At 51.2% G+C, this 19,134-nt stretch overlaps 3 protein-coding genes across 3 annotated transcripts; 2 read left to right on the top strand and 1 right to left on the bottom strand.

Moving 5' to 3' along the window:
• Positions 1–743: 743 nt before the first annotated feature.
• Positions 744–5,431, top strand: olfcw1 (olfactory receptor C family, w1). Its single transcript, XM_018748759.2, has 7 exons — positions 744–774; positions 1,534–1,678; positions 1,901–2,186; positions 2,599–3,426; positions 3,789–4,016; positions 4,294–4,417; positions 4,524–5,431. The coding sequence occupies exons 2-7, from the start codon at positions 1,602–1,604 to the stop codon at positions 5,429–5,431; spliced, it is 2,451 nt and encodes an 816-aa protein (XP_018604275.2). The 5' UTR covers positions 744–774; positions 1,534–1,601.
• Positions 5,432–7,674: 2,243 nt separating this feature from the next.
• On the bottom strand, positions 7,675–12,232 carry LOC108932395 (extracellular calcium-sensing receptor-like). The gene is made up of 6 exons (XM_029255696.1): positions 12,018–12,232; positions 11,543–11,834; positions 9,971–10,792; positions 9,312–9,539; positions 8,753–8,876; positions 7,675–8,648 (listed from the first exon to the last, which is right to left on the bottom strand). The coding sequence occupies exons 1-6, from the start codon at positions 12,230–12,232 to the stop codon at positions 7,756–7,758; spliced, it is 2,574 nt and encodes an 857-aa protein (XP_029111529.1). The 3' UTR covers positions 7,675–7,755.
• Positions 12,233–15,350: 3,118 nt separating this feature from the next.
• Positions 15,351–16,878, top strand: LOC108932335 (sarcoplasmic/endoplasmic reticulum calcium ATPase regulator DWORF-like). The gene is made up of 3 exons (XM_029255358.1): positions 15,351–15,393; positions 16,564–16,658; positions 16,837–16,878. Exons 1-2 carry the CDS (start codon positions 15,381–15,383, stop codon positions 16,656–16,658), a joined length of 108 nt encoding a protein of 35 aa, XP_029111191.1. The 5' UTR covers positions 15,351–15,380; the 3' UTR covers positions 16,837–16,878.
• The last annotated feature ends 2,256 nt before the right edge of the window (positions 16,879–19,134 follow it).

Genomic DNA, 19,134 nt, shown 5'->3' with positions numbered 1-19,134 from the left:
GGGTTTGATCTCCAGTCAGTCTCTATGCAGTCTGCATGTTCTCCCCGCGTCTGCGCTGGTTTCCTCTGGATGCTCTCATTTCCTCCACACTCCAAAAGACATACAGTTCGGCTGGATTGGTGACACTAAATTTCCCTTACTGTGTGTGTGTGTGTGTGTGTGCGTGGCTACCTCTTCCAGGGTGTACCTCCCTCAGCCTTGCACCCAGTGTTTTTGGCATAGGTTCTACTTCACTGCGACACTGCAAGCGATAATTGAAATTTTATGGATAGATTTTAACACCATGAAACATCATCTTGTAAGTCATATAGAAAGCATCAGTAAATGGCCTTCGCTGGTGGTCGGGGCAGCAGTCGGTGACCCCATCATTCCTGTCAGCCACAGAGGCTCCACTGGGTCCCAGGAGGAGCAGGAAGCCCAGCTGGGGCTCAGTAATTAAAACAGAGCACCATGAAAACAGTGAAGAGGGCCCCCGCTCTATGCTCAGCTCCAGCACCCACAGCCCCGCAGCAAACAATCTCACGGGGAGTTATTAGCACATGCAGCATGATTATTCTGATCTTTCTTTCTGTAACGACATCATGTCGCTGCAGTTCAGGACTCACATGTTCGAGGAAGTGGATGCAAAGAGCACAGAGCCTGAGGGCACAAACCAAGCACAGTGAAATAATGTCACATAATGACACGTAATGGGGTGGCTGGATAACGGCTCAGAGGGTCCACCGTTTGGCACTCAGATCCTCCTGTGTGGAAAACACACTGCGTCCTCCTGCGGTTGAGCCTTGTACCCAAGAACAAACAGGGCGACTGTATGATGGACCGGCTGCATCCAGCCAGGACTGTTGGCCTGAATACCGGCCCACAGAGCTTTTCTGAGATCAGTGATGTATGCTGGTTGAAAAGTGCGCCGTGACACTCCTTACGTGCGTGATTTTGCCAAACAACATACATCACATTTTGGCCAGTGATATCTTTACTCCTGTCTCAGAAAAGCTGAAGGTGTCCTTTTTATCAGATTAATGAAGTTCGCCCTTTTTTGGGAAATATAAATGACTTGTGGTGGAATTTTGTTAATAACTTTCCACATGATACATTTAGTTGAGTTAGCGATTAAAAAGCACTTAAATTTCTTTGATGTCCGGAGCCTCCTCCCGGTGAACTTGAAGCTCTTGGCGGAGCCTCAGGGATTCATGGGAAAATGTGGATCGGCACCATCGCAGTTACCTTTCTCTTTCAGTCTGTGAAAACTCCATGCACGTGCAGTGTTAACACCTGTCTGCGTATGTTCAGGGTGTGTGTGCTCATGTGTGACCTCGTCTTTGTGCTCTGCCACACTTTGATTTCCCTGTAGGTGGCCCTCCCATCGGTAGAGCCCTATAAAGTCCTGGGAAGGTGTGCGTGCCGTGTGGTCCGGGTGTGCGGCTTGTCGAGTGTGTTGTGTGGCTGTAAGCAGCAGTCAAGAGATGCGTGTCCACCCAAGTTCCACCCTCGCTCTCTGGGCCGTGCTTCTCGGATCCGGGGCCCAGCTCGAAGACTGCAAGCGCTGGCAGGACCTGGACTCGAAAGTGGTCCACAAGGGCGGCACTGTGGTCCTAGGAGGCATGTTCCCCATCCACTCCAAAGGGGTCGAAGTGGAGTACACCTTCAGGACAGCACCAGGCGCGAGCCACTGCAGGGGGTAATGTCATCTCCCATGAGCTTCACTCTCATTGGTAGTTCACGTCAGGTGGCTGTGGGGTAGGTGGGTAGATAAGGGGAAAGACTGGTGGTAATTCCAAGGCCCATGCAGGAAAGATGGCCCCTATCTGGGGTGGTGACACTGGACTGTCTACCTGAGAGACTCTCAGATCTTCTGTAGATGATGACCACTGCCATGTGACGCCACGTGAATTTTCTTTAGGTTCAACCTGAGGGTGTTCCGGTGGGCTCAGGCAATGGTGTTCTTCATCGAGAAAATCAACAAGGACTCCTCTCTGCTCCCAGATGTCACACTGGGCTACAGGCTCTATGACACATGTGGCACTGTGGGCATGTCAGTGAGGACAGCCATGTCGGTCCTTTCCCAGCCTCTGAAGGGAACAGAAGGTAGCTGTGGCTCTCTCAGCATACCTCTCATCATCGGGGACTCAGGATCCACCCTCTCCATGGCCATCTCCAGAACACTCAACCTCTTTAAAGTCCCGCTGGTGAGACCACTGCTTAGCATTTAGAGCAGGGCTCCTTAACCTTAACCTTTAGGGTGTACCTCCGCAGGGGAAGGGCAAACAGGATACAGGTGAGGTGTGAGGGTGCCTCCCAGAAAATTTCTCTTAATTTGTTCATTGGTTAATTAGGGGAAGCATGGCAGGTGTAAAACTTAAGTTCACTTTCATGTGAGGTATGAGGGTAAAGAGGTCTTGGAATTCCTGATTTAGAGAAACTCTAGATCAGTGTGCTGCTACAAGTGCATTGCCTGCTCAAAGGGAATGAGATATTGATAATTTTGGAGGGAAAATTTTGGCTTTTGGAGGGAGAATTTTGGCATTTGGTTTTCTTACCGCCTCCTGAAGTAGAAACATGACTAAATGGGTGCCTTTCCCATCTGTGTTTGGTCTTCAGGTCAGCTACTTTGCATCCTGCGCCTGTCTCAGTGACAAGCACAACTTCCCATACTTTTTCCGCACAATCCCAAGTGACATGAACCAGGCCGATGCCCTTGCTCGTCTGGTCAGGCATTTTGGCTGGTCGTGGGTGGGGACAGTTGGGGCAGACGACGATTATGGACGTACAGGTATTGACATGTTCACAGCCGCAGTGAGCAAGCTCGGTGTGTGCGTGGCCTACAGGGTGACCATTCCAAAGTTGCCCACCAAGGACCGGCTTCGCGAGATGGTGAAGACCATTCGTGAGTCTACTGCCCAGGTCATCGTGGCTTTCGCCATCGAGGAGGACATCCAGCCCCTCATCCAGGAGATTGTCCGTCAGAATGTGACAGGGAAACAGTGGGTAGCCAGTGAGGCTTGGGTGACTTCCACCCTCATCTCCACCCAGGAGAACTTTGTATCCTTGGGCGGCACCATCGGATTTGGCATCCGTCGGGCAGAAATTCCCGAACTGAAGCACTTTCTCGAGAACATCGACCCCCTGGCCACACCCTACAATCCCTTTGCCAGAGAGTTCTGGGAAATGCAGTTTGAGTGCTCCTTCAACACGACGGTGCCGCTCACTTCCACCGCCGAGCTCCCACGGTACGAACGCACCTGCACGGGAGCGGAGCGGATCGGGGAGACAGACAGTATCTACAATGATGTGTCACAGCTGAGGGTTACCTACAATGTACACAAAGCTGTGTATTCAGTGGCGCATGCCTTACACCACCTCCTGGGCTGCCAGGTGGGCCCAGCAGGGGGACACTGTGGTGACCCACAGGCCCTTGAACCCTGGCAGGTGAGCATCATCCATGTGGTAAGAGTGATACTATGAGAGACTGTTGGATTGTTAGGGTTAGGGTTAGGGTTGTTTTATGTTATATATGTGCAACAGATTAATATAACTGACATGAATTCACTCTTAGATTTAGTCTTTTTATGAATATTTTATGCTGCTTTACTGAAATAGGGGTTCAGCAGGGTCTGCAATCAGATGAGGGCCCTCGTCCCCTGAGTGGCATACTCGAGACACAGAGCGAGTCACAGTGCAGGGATAGAGAGCCAGAAATGAAAGAGGCTTTATGTTGTTCATCCTGTTTCACGAGTGCTGTGGTGTTTTTGCCAGTGTTGCACTGACTGCAAACTAATGTTTGCCCCCAGCTGGTTCAGTACCTGAGGGATGTGAACTACACCAACTCCTTTGGTGATACAGTTTACTTTGATAGAAATGGTGATCCTGTGGGCTCGTATGACATCATCAACTGGCAGAGGGGGGCCTCTGGACCAGTGAAGTATGTGACAGTGGGCCGATTCGATGCCACTCTGCCCTTCGACCAGCAGCTGGTGGTCAGCCAGGGCGACATTGTGTGGCATGGCGGCAAGAAAGAGGTAAGGCCTGGGCAGGGCTGGGGGATGCCCTGCCTCCTTACTCACACCTGGTGTCTTCTTCACGGCACTCTGTGGTCCTTATTGACAGGTCAGCCAAAGAAACTGATATGCTTTTGCGTTGAATTGTAAGTCTTCTGTCAGGTATACTGCTGTCCGGTTTCGCTGAAGAAAGTGTCTGTCTGTGCGTCCCCAGTGCACGACCTTCACCCATGTGTGTGTTCTGATTTGTGTGTATGTGTGTGTGTGTGTGTGTGTGTGTGAGTGTGTCTCTGAGCAGGTGCCGGTGTCTGTGTGCTCCATCAGCTGCCCCAAGGGCTCCAGAAAAGCCACCCGCATGGGCCAGCCGGTGTGCTGCTACGACTGCGTTGCTTGCACAGAGGGAACTTTCAGCAATGCCACAGGTATGAGACCCTGGTAGTGGAGGTGAGTGTGAGACCCTGAGTAGAGGGTTGGAAAGTACTGGTCTCTCTTTGCTTGCTCCTTCCAACCAGTGCTTTCTCCTCTAAGACCAGGGAGAGTGCACCCCGTGCCCAGAGGACTTCTGGTCCAATGTGAAACGGGACAGCTGTGTCATCAAGGAGACAGAATTCCTGTCATACGCGGATGCCTTCGGCCTGGCACTGGCTGGCACTGCCATCCTGGGCACAGTGTGCACGGCTGGGGCAGCAAGCATCTTCCTGCGCCACAGACACACTCCGCTGGTGCGCGCCAACAACTCGGAGCTGAGCTTCCTGCTGTTGCTGGCGCTGGCTCTATGCTTCCTATGCGCACTGGCCTTCGTGGGCCGGCCCTCGGTCTGGTCCTGCCGGCTGCGGCGCACCTCCTTCGGCCTGAGCTTTGCGCTCTGCCTCTCCTGCCTGCTCAGCAAGACAATGGTGGTGCTCATGGCGTTCCGCTCCACGATGCCGGGAAACCAGACGGCCCGCTGGTTTGGCCCCGTGCAACAGCGGCTTGGCGTGTTCTTTTGCACCGCGCTACAGGGTGTGGTCTGTGCAGTGTGGCTCACAACAGCCCCACCATACCCAGTTAAAAACACCTGGCTGTACCGCGACAGGATCATCCTGGAGTGCCACCTGGGCTCCGTTGTGCTCTTCTGCTGCGTCCTGGGCTACATCGGTGGTCTGGCCGGATTCTGCTTCCTCCTTGCCTTCCTGGCCAGGAAGCTTCCCGACAACTTCAACGAAGCCAAATTCATCACATTCAGCATGCTCATATTCTGTGCGGTGTGGATCACCTTTATCCCAGCATATGTCAGCTCACCGGGCAAGTTCACTGTAGCTGTTGAGATATTCGCCATTTTAGCTTCCAGCTTTGGTGTTCTTCTGTGCATCTTTGCTCCAAAATGTTTCATAATCATTTTCATGCCTCAAAAGAATTCTAAAAAACAACTCCTGTCCAAAAGAACAACAAAGTGATTTTGCCCTGTCCAGTCCAGTGTTACTCTAAAGCTTGTGTAAAAATAAAGTAATAAGAAAGTAAAGATATAAAGTAACTCAGCATACAAACTGAGATTTTTTTTTTAATTCAAAATTACATTACATTTATTCATTTAGCCGATGCCTTTCTCCAAAGCGACTTACACTGTTAAGCTATGTTAAGCAGGAAGCTTGCTTAAAATGTTACCTTTGTTTGTTATGTTAATTAAACACAAAATAAGCACAAAATCACATGTTCTGTTGTATCATGAACCCATTTAGTTATGTTCTTATTTTACCTTTATTTTAATTTTGCATTTCTCTGTTCTCATTGTGTTTTGACTCATGGCTGTAAGCAACATTATGGTTACCATGGCGACAAAGCAAAAGGAGCTTAGGGTACCGTGTGTTTGCAGTTCTAGCGCTGAACCGCCAGCAGAGTGCACTGAGCTGCCAGGTCAGGCCACCGAGGTGTCCTTGGGATTTCCCTGTTACTTCTCCACGGGTGAATATGGTGCACATAAACAGGAATGAAAATATGTACACGTCCCTTTGCTTAGTTATTTATTCATTCCTCCGGAACTTTCCACCCTAGTGACACACAGTGTGAGGTTTGTACACTAAGCTACTGAAAGTCACCTATTTGACCTATTTATACAGCAGGGAGGTAACTTTTACTATATCAATTCGTGGTAAATACCTTGCTGAAAGTACTACAGCGGGAGCGGGGATTTGAACCCAGGTCTTTCAACAACAAGGAAGCAGCTTTAGTCACTGCACCACCTGCTGGTTAACAGCTCACAGCTGAACTGCTCACAGGCAGAGTTTTAAAGTATATTTTAGATCTACGCCTTGTGAATCTTTTGGCACGTCCTCACGCCGTATGTCACATTACGGAGTGTCTGACTTGGACCCTTTTCAACTCTGATGGGTTCCACACTCCAGGTCCAGCTGAGTCCGACTCTCCTCTCAATCTTGGTGATTTGAGCGTTGAGGTGTCTCACAAACACGGACACGCTCGGGTCACCCTCAATCCGCCAGCCCCGTCTCGCACCGCGGGACGCTGTCGGACCACCTGCTCTCCCGGAGAGGAGCCTAAGGCGTCCGAGCCGGTGATGCTGCCGCCAAGATGTAGGGACACGGGTGCAAGAGGGACAGGCGATGCTGTATGAGGTTCACAAAGACACAGAGCAAAATTTCTCAAAGGCTCACTTGGTCTGTGCAGACAAGGAGTGATGGCAACATCCATCACAGGGGAAAGTCTGTCTTTTCCTCCCCTCCGTCTGTCCCTCGCTTTTTTTCATCTCTTTTACTTTACTCTCCTGCCTGATGAAAAATGTCTCCCCTCAGAACAAAGAGCTATTAAACCTTCACGTCTCTCCAAAGTTAGAAATGAGCTCGAAGGTCTAACTGCTGGACCCCGGTCCGTCTCTCGTGTCAAGTGTGAAATGGGACTGGAGGGCTGCACTCGAAACGGCTCTCGCCGCACACCTTCGTGCTCCCTCACATTTATCGGCTCCTTGACGTGCGCTGGTTAGATAATTACCCCGCAGGTCGACTCTCAAACCCTTTCGTTTCGGTGCCTCTTATCGTCGCGCTCGAGGGAGAATCGAGCCGTCTGTCCTGGGGCGGCTGTGTTACATACCACAGGAGCCACCCACAGGGGGCAGTCTGGGGCTCACAATGGGGCAATTCAGAGCAGCTCACAAGGGCTATTGTCCCAGGGCACGTGACACCAAACGGCTCGATGCCATTGCCCTGGTCGAGGGCGCTCCTGAGCAACCTGAGCCCACGGTTCCCACCGAGCGACGGGAATGCGAGCCGTGGCGGGCAGGAGGGCCATGGTGTCACCTGTCACTAGAGCTGCGTTTCCCACAGGAGGCGGACAGCGGAGATCCCGCCGTTTCTACGCGGGGTTGGAGAATCAGAGTTGGGTGTGTGGTGATGGACAGACACAACATAGGTGTCCAGCGGACAGCAGCACCTTTAATTTTTATTGTTTTATCAATCATACAACAGGACAAAACCACGATCCATGATGGCAGCACAACGAGAAACAGTCCAGAGGCTCTTGCAAGGTTTTCACAAGTACCACATATTTTGCACATTTTCATGTCGACTGAAACCGTAACTGAACCAGTTCTGAAAGTTTCTCGAATTTTAAGAACATGAAAAAATATATTAAGAGCAAGAAACCAACTGAGGAGCCGGACAGCTTAGCAGAGTGTGAGGGACATGGAAAAGAACGTCAGTCAGCTTATTGTTCAGACAGCAACACAATTTCTTTATTGGGCATTTTTTTTAAAAACATGACATTAAGTCTTTTATTTTGCCATCATGTTCTTCTTTGTGTTCCTCTCTGGTTTCAGCAGAATTATGTAACACTTGGGCGCAAAGATGCATAGAAGAAGCCCATAGCTGGAGGCCAGGATGGCGAAGATCTCCACGGCGACCGTGTACTTTCCCGGGGAGCTGACGTAGGCAGGTACGAATGCGACCCACACAGCGCAGAAGATGAGCATGCTGAAGGTGATGAACTTGGCCTCGTTGAAGTTGTCTGGCAGCTTCCTGGCCAGGAAGGCAAGCAGGAAGCAGGCGGCGGCCAGCAGGCCGATGTAGCCGAGCACGCAGCCGAACCAGGCCACGGAGCCCATGGCGCACTCCAGGACCACCGTGGCGCCCGGACCCGTATTCTCTGTGGGAAAGGGCGGAGCCGTCGCCAGCCAGAGAGCGCAAATGAGCACCTGCAAGAGGGTGCAGAGCGACAGGCCGAGCCGCTGCTGCCGCAGGCCGAAGAAGCGCATGGCATTGGACCCGGGCAGCGTGGCGCGGAAGGCCACCAGCACCACCAGCGTCTTGCAGAGCACACAGGAGATGCAGAGCACGAAGCTGATGCCGAACAGGGTGTGGCGCAGCCGGCAGGACCAGGGCGAGGGCCGACCCACGAAGGCCAGCGCACACAGGAAGCAGAGCGCCAGCGCCAGCAGCAGCAGGAAGCTCAGCTCCGAGTTGTTGGCACGCACCAGCGGCGTGTGCCTGTGGTGGAAGAACACAGCGACGACGGCCACCGTGAGCACCGCCCCGGACAGCGAGAGCAGGGCCAGGATGACGCCCAGCATCTCCCCGAGCGACAGGAACTCCACCTTCTTCCTGACGCACTCGGTCCTCAGGGCGTTGGGCCAGAACCACTCCGGGCACTTGGTGCATTCTGTTGAACCTTAACAACATGACAAAGACAAGTGATCAGACAACACTGGAGAAGTACGGCGGACTGGTCCAGCGGTGCAATGTCTCTCGGGGTCGTTGCTCGGGGACAGCCACCTGTGGTGTTGCTGACCTCCCCGTCTGCGCAGGGCAGGCAGTCAAAGCAGCAGACCGGCTTCCCTTTCTGCAGTGCTCTCCAGGTGCCCCGGGGACAGGGCTTGCTGCACAGCGACACGGGGACCTGCCAAGGGATCAGACGAGCTCACTGCGATTGGCTGACGAACTCATCTTCGCTGAACTTGTCGGGCAAGTAGAGCTCTCAGCGACACGCCATCCTGTGGCCGAGGATGATATGCAACAGGTGGCACAGTGCACACGGGTGCATCCCTGTGTTCGAGGGACCGAGTGTCAAGGACCTTGCCCTGAACTGGCAAAGTGAAAATGACGCAGCTGTATAAGTGGGTGAATCAGTGTAAGCAGATGAACGCTGATAGATTCTTAGTCAGCTTCTTTGGCTGCAGTACGATTTGCTGACTCCTTGCTGAGCTAAGGTGGGGGAAAATTGGAATTTTTACGTGAAACACGGGCTGATCATAAGGAGCTGCTAAAGGGAGCATAATGGCTTCAACGCTCCGGTCTGAACCCATTTTCAGCGCTTCCACAGTCACGCTCTTACCTCAATCTGGCCACCGCCCCACACCACTCTCTTCACGTCAAAGTGGAAGGTGCTGCGAGATCCATCCACAGCGTCGAACTGGCCCACCTTGACAAACTTCACTAAGCCGTCTGGCCCCCGCTGCCAGTTGATGATGTCATAGGATGGCATCGGGTCGCCGTTCTCATCAAAGTGTATCGTCTCCCCAACGGGCGTGGTGAAGTTTGCAGCGCTGAGATAATGAAGGAGCTTCCAGTGGGCGGGACCAGACATTGAGAAGGGTTCGAGAGAACAACAGTAAAGTGAACACTCCAAGGGCTGTGTCAACCAGGCTGCCCGAACTGAAAGAATACTACAGTACAGCAGAAATACACAGATGTGCACCTTAACAGGTTAAACTAATCCTAAACTCTGAGGTACTTTTATTCACAATATTACCAAGTACTTAAGAATGCATTAGACACGTTTAACGGGGTTTTCTGAGCAAGGAACCATGGGACTTTTTTTAAAAACCATGCATTAATATAATGGCATTCTATTTCCACTCACCTTTGCATTGTGCTAAATTATATAAGTGGACGTAATAATTGAAATAAGAGCCCATTACACTTTGATGCATTTAAAGTGATTCTCTCAGCAGGCAGCTCTTAGGCCGGCGCTGTGCACCTTCCAGCCCCTACCTGCCATGGCTGCACCTGGGGCACGTCAGGGCACCGCCCACCCTCGAAGGGCCCCTCCCCGGGGCGGCAGGCAAGCATGTTGTGCACGGCGCCGGCGATGGCATACACAGCCTTGTACACGTTGTAGGAGACCCTCAGCTGCGAGACGTCCGAGTACAGGTTCTCCACCTGCTCCAGCCTCTCGGTTCCAGAGCACCGGGGCTTGTGGGAAATGGAGGTGCGCAGAGTGTCGTCCAGGGAGCACTCAAAGACCATTTCCCAGAACTCTCTGACAAAGGGGTCGGAGGCCGAGGCATCGGGCCGCAAGCGGGTCAGGAAGGCCTTGAGGCCGGGGATTTCGGCCCTGCGCAGCGCCAAGCCCACGGTGCCGCCCAGCACTGCGAGGTTCTGCGGTGCCGACAACAGGGTCGACGTCACCCAGGCCTCCGTGGCGACCCACTGCTTGTCCGTGATATTCTGCCTCACCACCTCCCGCAACAGGGCATGCATGTCGGGGTCAATGGCAAAGGTCACCACCACCCTGGCTGTGGATTCCTTAATGAGGCGCACGATGTGAGCGAGCCTCGCCTCGGATGCTGCTTTGGGGATGAGCTGCGAGAAGGCGACACACACCTCTGAGCTGCGCAGCTCCTGCAGCAGCAGCTGGATCCCCGTCCTGCCGTAGTCGTCGTCCCCGGCAACCACGCCCACCCAGGTCCAGCCAAGCAAGCGCAGCATGTGGGCCATCGCCTGCGCCTGGAAAACGTCGTTGGGCACCGTACGAAAGAAGGTGGGGAACTTCCGATGGTCACTGAGACACGCGCACGACGCAAAGTAGCTCACCTGGGAATAGAGCAGGGGCACTTCCCCATCAACGGGGGGCTTCTGAATCACAGTTTAACTTAGCATGTCATGAGCTGCAGGTGATGCAGGGCACCAGGTGGCCCAGTGCTTAGAGCTGCTGCCTTTAGACTGAGGGACCCCAGGTTTGGATGTCACCTCTTGCTGTCATGCCCTTGATCAAGGCACTCACCCTGAACTGATAGAATAAAAAAGACCCTGCTGTATACACGGGTAAATCATTGTAAATAGCTTAATGTTGTAGATCACCTTGGATCAAAGCATCAGCTGAAAGAGTGAACATCACCACCTTTCTGTCATATACACTAGTTTTCCTGTCTCAGTAACCTGAAAGAGGTCAATAGTAATTTCATCATCTAGAGAACACACACACACACACACACACATTTTCAGAACCGCTTGTCCCTTACAGGGTCACGGGGAACCAGAGCCTACCCGGCAACACAGGGCGTAAGGCCGGAGGGGGAGGGGACACACCCAGGACGGGACGCCAGTCCATCACAAGGCACCCCAAGCGGGACTTGAACCCCAGACCCACTGGAGAGCAGGACTGCGGTCCAACCCACTGCGCCACCGCACCCCCTCTATCTAGAGAACAACAAACCTCAAATAAATGGCAACAAGGACAAGTGAAAAGTCATCTGGCGGCTCCACGACATGTTCTTTTGAGACCAGAGTCAAAGGTTTATAATGACCTTGGTCAATGGTTTGAAGGTGATTAGAGGCTCTCACCAAGGGGATGTTGAAGACGCCCAGCGTGCGGGCGATGGCAATGGAGCCGGAGGAGCGGGCATCCCCGACGATGACAGGCACGCGGGGCGGGCCCTCGCACCCCGGCTGTGGGGCACCTTGGTCCCAGCCAGTCACAAGGCTCAGTGCAGCTCCCAGCGTGGGCCCCTCGGCCAGGCAGCTGTCCGCCACCACATAGCCGAGCGTGAAGTTGGGCAGCAGCACCGCGTTCCGGTTGATCTCCTCCACGGCGAAGATCATGGTCTGCAGCCAGCGGTAGGAGCGCATGTAAAAGCTGGGGACACAGCGACAGCTCACTTTCCTGCCGAGTCCCCACCTGCACACTTAGACGCACTGTGAACGCAGGTTAGCACCCCCCACACAGCACTCCACATTGCTTGCGAGAGACAGACAGCCACATGGGCTACAGTAGACAGGTAAATGGGCTACAGACAGATAAGCGCAAACAGGCACTGACTCGAGGCACACGGAGGGCGCGGCTCTCTCCGTGAACTGCGTGTCAGGCTCCGGGGCTCGCAGGTGAATGGGGAAGAGCCCCCCGATGACCACATCGCCCGGCTGTTCCAAGGCCCCGGAGACGCGGGCCCCCAGCAGTCGGCAGGGGGGCTCTTCCAGGGTCTGCCCCCCAGCCAAGCAAAAGCAGAGCAGCCAGAGCCAGCAGGCTGTTCCCATCTCGAGCAGCAACAGGCCAATGGCAGGAGGGGAGGGGTCGCTCATCTCCTGCAGAATGTGCCATGACATGGACAGGGGGTCTGCTTATGTAGAGCACAAAGAGCCCCGAGCAAAAAAACAAACAGGGCAGCGATTAGCGTCCGAAGGTAAATGGTGTAATCGAGGAGTCCCTGGTGCAGCTGATTCACTGGGGGGCCATTTAGGCTCTGTGTCTGTGCACGTCCCTCCACAGTGACGTTTGTAAGAGGCGCTTCGTGTGAAATGATCTGTGTGTGGCATAAGCAGGCAGGTGACGGAACATAAGCACCTACAATAAAACCATAAAGCCTTTCATGTCCTTGTGCTTTTACATGTGCACACTCCTTCACACAGAGAGCAACTAATCCACATCTTTGGACCGTCAGAGGAAACCCATACGAACACAGGGAGAACACATAAACTCCATACATACTGAACAGGATGCGAACCCACGGCTGCACGTACAGCCAAGGCACTGTGAAACACCAGAACTACCTGCTCAGCCACCCTGGTTGAGATGTCATCTGCTCAGCATGTCTCTGTTGGTCACTTGAACAGTTTAAAACACCCAGTTTTTTTCATTGAAGGCTCTATATTAACTAAAAATCCAGATTAATTACTTTTTAAAGACTTTCTCAGTTGGACCCCTGGGGTTGCAGCACGTTTGCGTGTGTGTGTTAGTATGCTTTGTATTTTATTGTGTACCCATGCCACCTTGTCTCTGTATTTGGCAGTAGGTCTGCATGTTTCTGATCACTTGCTCTGTCTCTACCATGTATTTGTGTGTGTGCGTGTGTGCGCGTGCGTGCATGAGTGTGTGTGTGTGTGTGTGTGTGTGTGTGTGTGTGTGTGTGTGTGTGTGTGTGTGTGTGTGTGTGACAGCCGGGCTCGCTTCACCCAGGGCAACATGGAAAGATTAGTCAGTGCAGTAAATTAATGTGTCTGTTTTTCTAGGGACCTGACAGTGTGAGTGTCCCCCCCAACTCCACCCCACCCCATACCACACACACATTCCCACCCCCCACCTTCCTAAAGGATTATTGTTGTTATTTTTACTGCGTGTCAGACAGAAACATTTATCTCAGCCAGAATTTCCCACCAAGAATTAATTTCACAAGTTAAATAAATGATGGGTCTGCTGACTTCATAGAACAAATATTCCAATGTCCGCCACGACCTGCTGCTTCTGAGGATGCTCTTCACGGTTCATGGCTGCATCCATGCTGTTCCATAAATGGCATGGGGACAGTTGATAGCGGAGTGGTTAGAGCTGCTTTATTTGGACCCAAAGGTTGCAGGTTCAAGCCTCACCTGCAGCTGTAGTACCCTTGAACAAGGTACTTACTCTAAACTCTTCCAATAAACTTCCCCAGCTGTATAAATGGGTAAATAATTGCTGGTACCTTAATGCTGGAAGTTGCTTTAGAGAAAAGCATAAGCTGGCTGAATAAATGCAAATGACAACCTGAGGTTTGTGTGCAGTGCCCATCACACTGTCCTCCAAGCAGTTGGCACCAGGCTGCTCCGTGAGCACTTAGCATCCTTCATATGGGACCTCGTCGGTGCACCTGACTGTGAATAATGAGCTGATCATTCGCTTCAGCTCAAGGACGGGATCTAGCCGACCCCAGGAATGATAACTTGAAGGTTGAATGTAGACAAGATAAAACTGCCAGGAGAGTTCAGATGCAGTGAGCGAAACCTCACCTTGGAGATATGTCCAGCTGTCTCCATTTGCCCTGTGAGGTGTGGTCCTGTCCTACTGCCAAGGCTTACAGCGGTAAAATGTGAGACAATGTTCTAACAGAGCGACTTCTTCTGCTGATTCCTTCAGACTGACTTGATTCTGGCCTCTACTGCACAAACAGTCAGGTTGTCCACAGGGAAGAGGGGCAAGTGTCAAAAGGGGTCCTTTAAGAGAATCATAACAAGAATACACACCACAGATGTGGTGTAACAGCACATATGTGAAACATCTCCCCATTCGCACAAAGAAAAGATTGACAGTTATGCATCCACTTACACCCAGCACACATTTGATTCCCTGGTTTAGTCCAGTCCAAGCTAGACCCCCTTCAGAGGCCACGCTTCCCTGCACAGACTACACCTCCCAGCACGGTCCCCTCCAAATCGCTGATTATTTCTGTCACTTCTGTGAACTGTATAATTAGCAGGAGAGGGGCATGTGCACCCTGCTTGCCCGTTCATTGGATCGGTGAAGAATGATGGGAATGGCGGAATTTACCTGTCTGATCCAGCCAGCAGCCGCTGGCACCGTTCACCGGTATGAGTCACTGCTGGAAGCCTGTGAAGGTGACTTCGGGGACAGTCATGAGTCCAGGCTGATATTTTTCCAACAGTACCTTTCTAGATGTGCCCTCCGTCTGGCTCGGCTCACCGACCGATGGTCCTCTCGGTCATCTGTCCTGAGAGACACCGTCCAGTCCGCCTGGGATCTGTTGATTGGCATCTTGCATTCATTCTCCCTGGAGACACTCGAGTACGAGAGCTGCAGAGAGAAAGAGCGTCCTCCTTCCTTTTGGCACATCGCGCTGCTGCACGATCTGGAGGAATGACAAAGAAGTAAGAGCTTCTCTCCAACGTTTCCACTGCTTGTTTTAAAGCTGTAAGGGCTCCAGGCTTCCCACTGAGAGGTCTCATCTTCCCCTCCATGTAACAAAGTGATTTGTTATCTCTTGTCTGACGTGTTCCCTCCAAAAGAACAACTAACGTGAGTCATTGCGGAAACAGTTGACAGCCCACCCATCCAGCCCATCGCAAGCCGCTGCAGGCCGGCCAACCCTCCCAACCTGTCATGAGCTTGGATTGAGGGGTTCTCTCTTCATGCGGACATTGATCCTTCATCCCCTTCTCATAGAGCCTCAGTGAACAGCTGCAAAGCGTCTGGCCCTGCACTCCTGTGGGTGGGATGGCTCTCCTGCCAGCCTCACGCTGTTGCGTGTGTGTGCCTGCATGCACACAACAGCCCCCTGAGACTTGGGGGCACATTTTGGGCAACACAGTCAGGAGGAGACATTCCATCTTCCCCTATTTATTCATCCCATGACAAGCGTTAACGTAGAAAGCATTGTGCGTGAACCTCAGTCCAGCTGACACACGGAGACTCGCAATGGCACAGACAGGTAGGGCTCCTAACAAACTAAAGTGTGGAGAGGCGGATTCTCTGGTATCTCCTTGCATGCGCACAGAGCTCATCCCACATGCCGCTCTTGTCAGGTGCACGGGATGGGATCTTCGCTGCTCCTCCAGCTGGGTGTCAGGTTAGAAGTTTTGAGCAAAGCAATTGACTTGTAAATTTGTTCTGCTGACTGAGGGTACGTTGGTGGGTCTGATGTTCCTCTTTAATAGTCTGTTCCTTCTGTCATTGGATTATAGTGAAATCCAAGTGATGTCAGTGTCAGTGCTCTGCATGGGATCTTCCTCAAGTCTTATGTTTATACTCCAGAACTCCTGTTTTCAGGAGGGAGGAGGAGGACTTGAACTATTGCTAATAATGTTTACCGTATTATTTAATTCTACATCTCACTCACTTCTGTGGAGCTGAAGAGTTATATACCCTCTGGACCTTTCTGGTATTGATGTGCAAATGAATCATTTTGCTGGAACCGCTCATTCCGATGGATGATGGACTCTTTGTCATCCATTTGTAGGTGTAACACAAAGGATTCAAAAGGCATGTCCGGGTTAATGAACTTTTCAGTAACTTGTTTCATATTCTATTCATTTATCTTGGCTAGTCGTTCTTAACTCACATTACAGTCACCCCTCGAACCGAGAGCCGCTCTGCGTGTGACAGTGACAGCGCAACACGGCCTGCTGGAAGCACAAAAGAATCAAAGTGAGAAACTCAAATCAAACCTGATGCATTTCAGTTCAAGCTCTGTGAATATACAGTTGTGGTAAAAGGTACTGAGATGCCCATCGCTTCGTTGAGGATGAGTAACACCATGTTGCTCTGGTTGCTTGAGCTACTTGCTACACAGAGAGATGGATGACCCATGTGGACACTTTTCAAGGTGACAGTCACACAAAGAGGCCACGGTTAGGGCTTTCATTGCTTTATTTAACAGGTTTGGCAAAAGTGGTGTCACCATGGGACAAAAACAGAACACTTCAGAATAGAGATGAATGGCTTGATTCCATGTGACCCTCAGAAATTGGGCACAGGAAATGCAGAGAAGCCTTGACTGGTCAATATGACGTGGACGTGCAAGGAGGACTAACAGGATGGGGCTAAAACCCGAGACAGAGGTAGGTCTGCGCTCAGCCTCTGCTTTCCTCTCATGCTGCAGGTCAGGTGGATGCCTCCCGTATGGTGGTGCCAGCATTGCTCATGGTGGGCTGGATCGTGGGCTGTGCTGTGGTCGTCTACTTGGTCTTCAACTAGGTCAGTGCGCCGTCACGGTCGTACCAAAGGAAGACACTCTTGTCAAGACGTATTGACCCTGCTGACCGGACATGATTTACTCTACCTCCTTTCGCAGACTCCCACTTTCCAGGCTTATGCGAGGAGTGAAAACATGAGCGCGTCTCACTTTGTGTGTCACTACTCTTTCTGCTCACAGGTGGAGAAGGAACCCCGAGACTGAGAAGAGAAAATGGACAAGGTCTTCGTCTGAAGCTCAACCTGTTGCATACGTTTTTGTGTAAACTATGTGTTGTGGAAAGCAGTGTTTGGATGTATGCGTGTGACCTTTCATCTATAAATATCACAAAAAGATGAAGATGGTTTTTGCAGCAGTTAATTATACTCAATCTGAATGCCGCTAGCAGACGTTAGTCATTCCCATGAAGTGGCACGGGCTTCTCTTTGTGCCGACTGTGACGCACAACACCGGGAAAACAGCCCAATCACTTGGCAAAGGGGTGCTGGGGGACGGGGGGGCATGTCAGAAACACCTGCAGGGGGTCATGGGATAAGTAGCTCTGCGTTCATCTTACCAAAACTCTGCGGTGTCCTGATGGTGCAGGAGCGGTGCGAGAGAAGCACGTCATTGGTTTCCCCGGCGCCACGCAAAGACTCACCACAGGTAGCCGTATGAGTCAAATGAGGCCATGTGCGAACGTGTCCACGCTGTCAGCCCTCAGGACGGGGGCGCTGGAAGGAGACCGTCTACTGTAACGCTCTGCCATAAGGCTATTTACATTTATGTATGCATGGCCAACTGTATCGAGGACAATATCTGAAGCAGGAATCCATGTCCCACAGAGCAGCAAGCGGAATAAACGGACAATTCAACAGCTAGAAAACAGGCTTTTCGGCATCCTCATGCATTTCACTGCCGCCTGCAGACCTGTATTATTTTGCTGGAATTAAATGCGGAATACTAAATAAAAAGGTGAGACTGTCACCTTCTGTTCGCTTCACCTCTTCTCACAGGGCACTGGTCATATCCAGCGTTTAAAGATATGCTCACTCATGGCTGCCTGCTAACTCCCGATTTATACTCAAATCCAGGATCAGTGAGTGTGTGTCTACGCTTCATTAGCAGATATTTCCTCATCACGCTGCATTGGCACATGCTACATGCCATTCCACCTAATAGAAGCATTGCCACATGTGCATAAGTAATACTATCTTGGAGCACTTTAATAGGCCAGGCTCCTTCCCAAAACTCAACACACATGGCTTGGAAAATATCTGGACCCTGCAGCATTAGACGTTGTTCACTTTATACAAATCAGCAATAAAAGCCATAACACTTATGCAATATTTACTGCTGCGAACAAATGTTGTCAGAAGGGGACTGTGATTAATTACGGAGACCACAATGCCAAGACGGCGCCCTGGAAATTTGGTGGGTTTGCAAGTGTGCCGCAGCTCTTTTTGCTTCCTTCGACAAATTGTTGAAGTAGTTTTTTCAAATGTGAACTAAACAAAGTGATGATGTTTTTCAAAAAGAAAAACATAACTGCAAACCTTTAAAACTCCTTATATGCTGTGTGTGCAGTGAAATGCATGCGTTTTTCGCTTGCTTTGTGAAATTAGAAAGAAATGTCCGCACTTTTCATAACCACAACTTTCCACCGGACTCAGTAAATAAAAGAAAAATGTTAACTTCACAAATGGAGATTTTAGATGCGGGGAACACGTGTGCGTTTAATTCACTCGAGATTCTCATTGGGAACAGAGCGCACTGGACGCGGAAGTGGCAGCAGCAGCAGCGCAAGGTCCGTGCAAGATCGCGGAAGTTTTGAATTTTATGATGGACAGACTGACTTTCAGTCGGTTTCCGTTTCTGCGGTTCTTCTCCATTTTCAGTGTGCTTGATGCATTTAATCCCAATAACTGTTGCAGCCTTTCGAAAACACCGTTGTCATGTTTGTTTTTTATACACAGATATCTAGGAAATGTTTGCTGATGTATAAATACAAATCTCTGAAACTGACACATAATCAGGTCTGTAAGTTACAAAATCATTTTTCATCTGAAAGCAACTGATCCCTCTTTCGTGGGTTAAAACTGAAACTGTTCTAGATGTTTCAGGAATGATACCATGTGGCAACATTTAGGGATAGAATCCCTCACTTGATGCCCGCAAACAGCTGTCATGAACCCATTGTGTAATATTCACCCGCTGTGCTGTAATGCACACGCAGAAATAGCCTCTCACTGGCCGCTATATTAGGTACACCTAACCAGTACATACTGGTGGTGGGGGAGTAATGCTGTGGGGCGTGGGGAACATCAGAGTCAACTGGTTACATCGACAGAATCCCACACAATACCAAAACATTGTTGCTGACCAGCTGAATCATTTCAAAGCCAGTCAAGTCTTTCTAAGATTGGTACTTTCAGCACAATACTGTGTCATGTTACAAAGCGCACATCATCTCAAGATGGTTCCACAAACATGACCGTG

The sequence above is a fragment of the Scleropages formosus genome, chromosome 10, assembly GCF_900964775.1.
Source record: "Scleropages formosus chromosome 10, fSclFor1.1, whole genome shotgun sequence".
Classification (NCBI taxonomy): domain Eukaryota; kingdom Metazoa; phylum Chordata; class Actinopteri; order Osteoglossiformes; family Osteoglossidae; genus Scleropages; species Scleropages formosus.
Note: the sequence above shows the minus strand (reverse complement) of the source record. Positions and strands in the feature narration are given on the sequence as shown.

What these genes read in the sequence shown, in the direction of transcription:
- olfcw1 (XM_018748759.2), top strand. Translation starts at nt 1,602, where the DNA reads ATGTTCCCCATCCACTCCAAAGGGGTCGAAGTGGAGTACACCTTCAGG. An exon ending in GGCGCGAGCCACTGCAGGGG is followed by an intron (nt 1,679 to 1,900) that starts GTAATGTCATCT and finishes AATTTTCTTTAG; the next exon opens with GTTCAACCTGAGGGTGTTCC. An exon ending in AACTTTCAGCAATGCCACAG is followed by an intron (nt 4,418 to 4,523) that starts GTATGAGACCCT and finishes TTCTCCTCTAAG; the next exon opens with ACCAGGGAGAGTGCACCCCG.
- LOC108932395 (XM_029255696.1), bottom strand. Translation starts at nt 12,232, where the DNA reads ATGGGAACAGCCTGCTGGCTCTGGCTGCTCTGCTTTTGCTTGGCTGGG. An exon ending in GCGCCCTCCGTGTGCCTCGA is followed by an intron (nt 11,835 to 12,017) that starts GTCAGTGCCTGT and finishes CTGTGTCCCCAG; the next exon opens with CTTTTACATGCGCTCCTACC. An exon ending in GGGGCGGTGGCCAGATTGAG is followed by an intron (nt 8,877 to 9,311) that starts GTAAGAGCGTGA and finishes ATCCCTTGGCAG; the next exon opens with GTCCCCGTGTCGCTGTGCAG.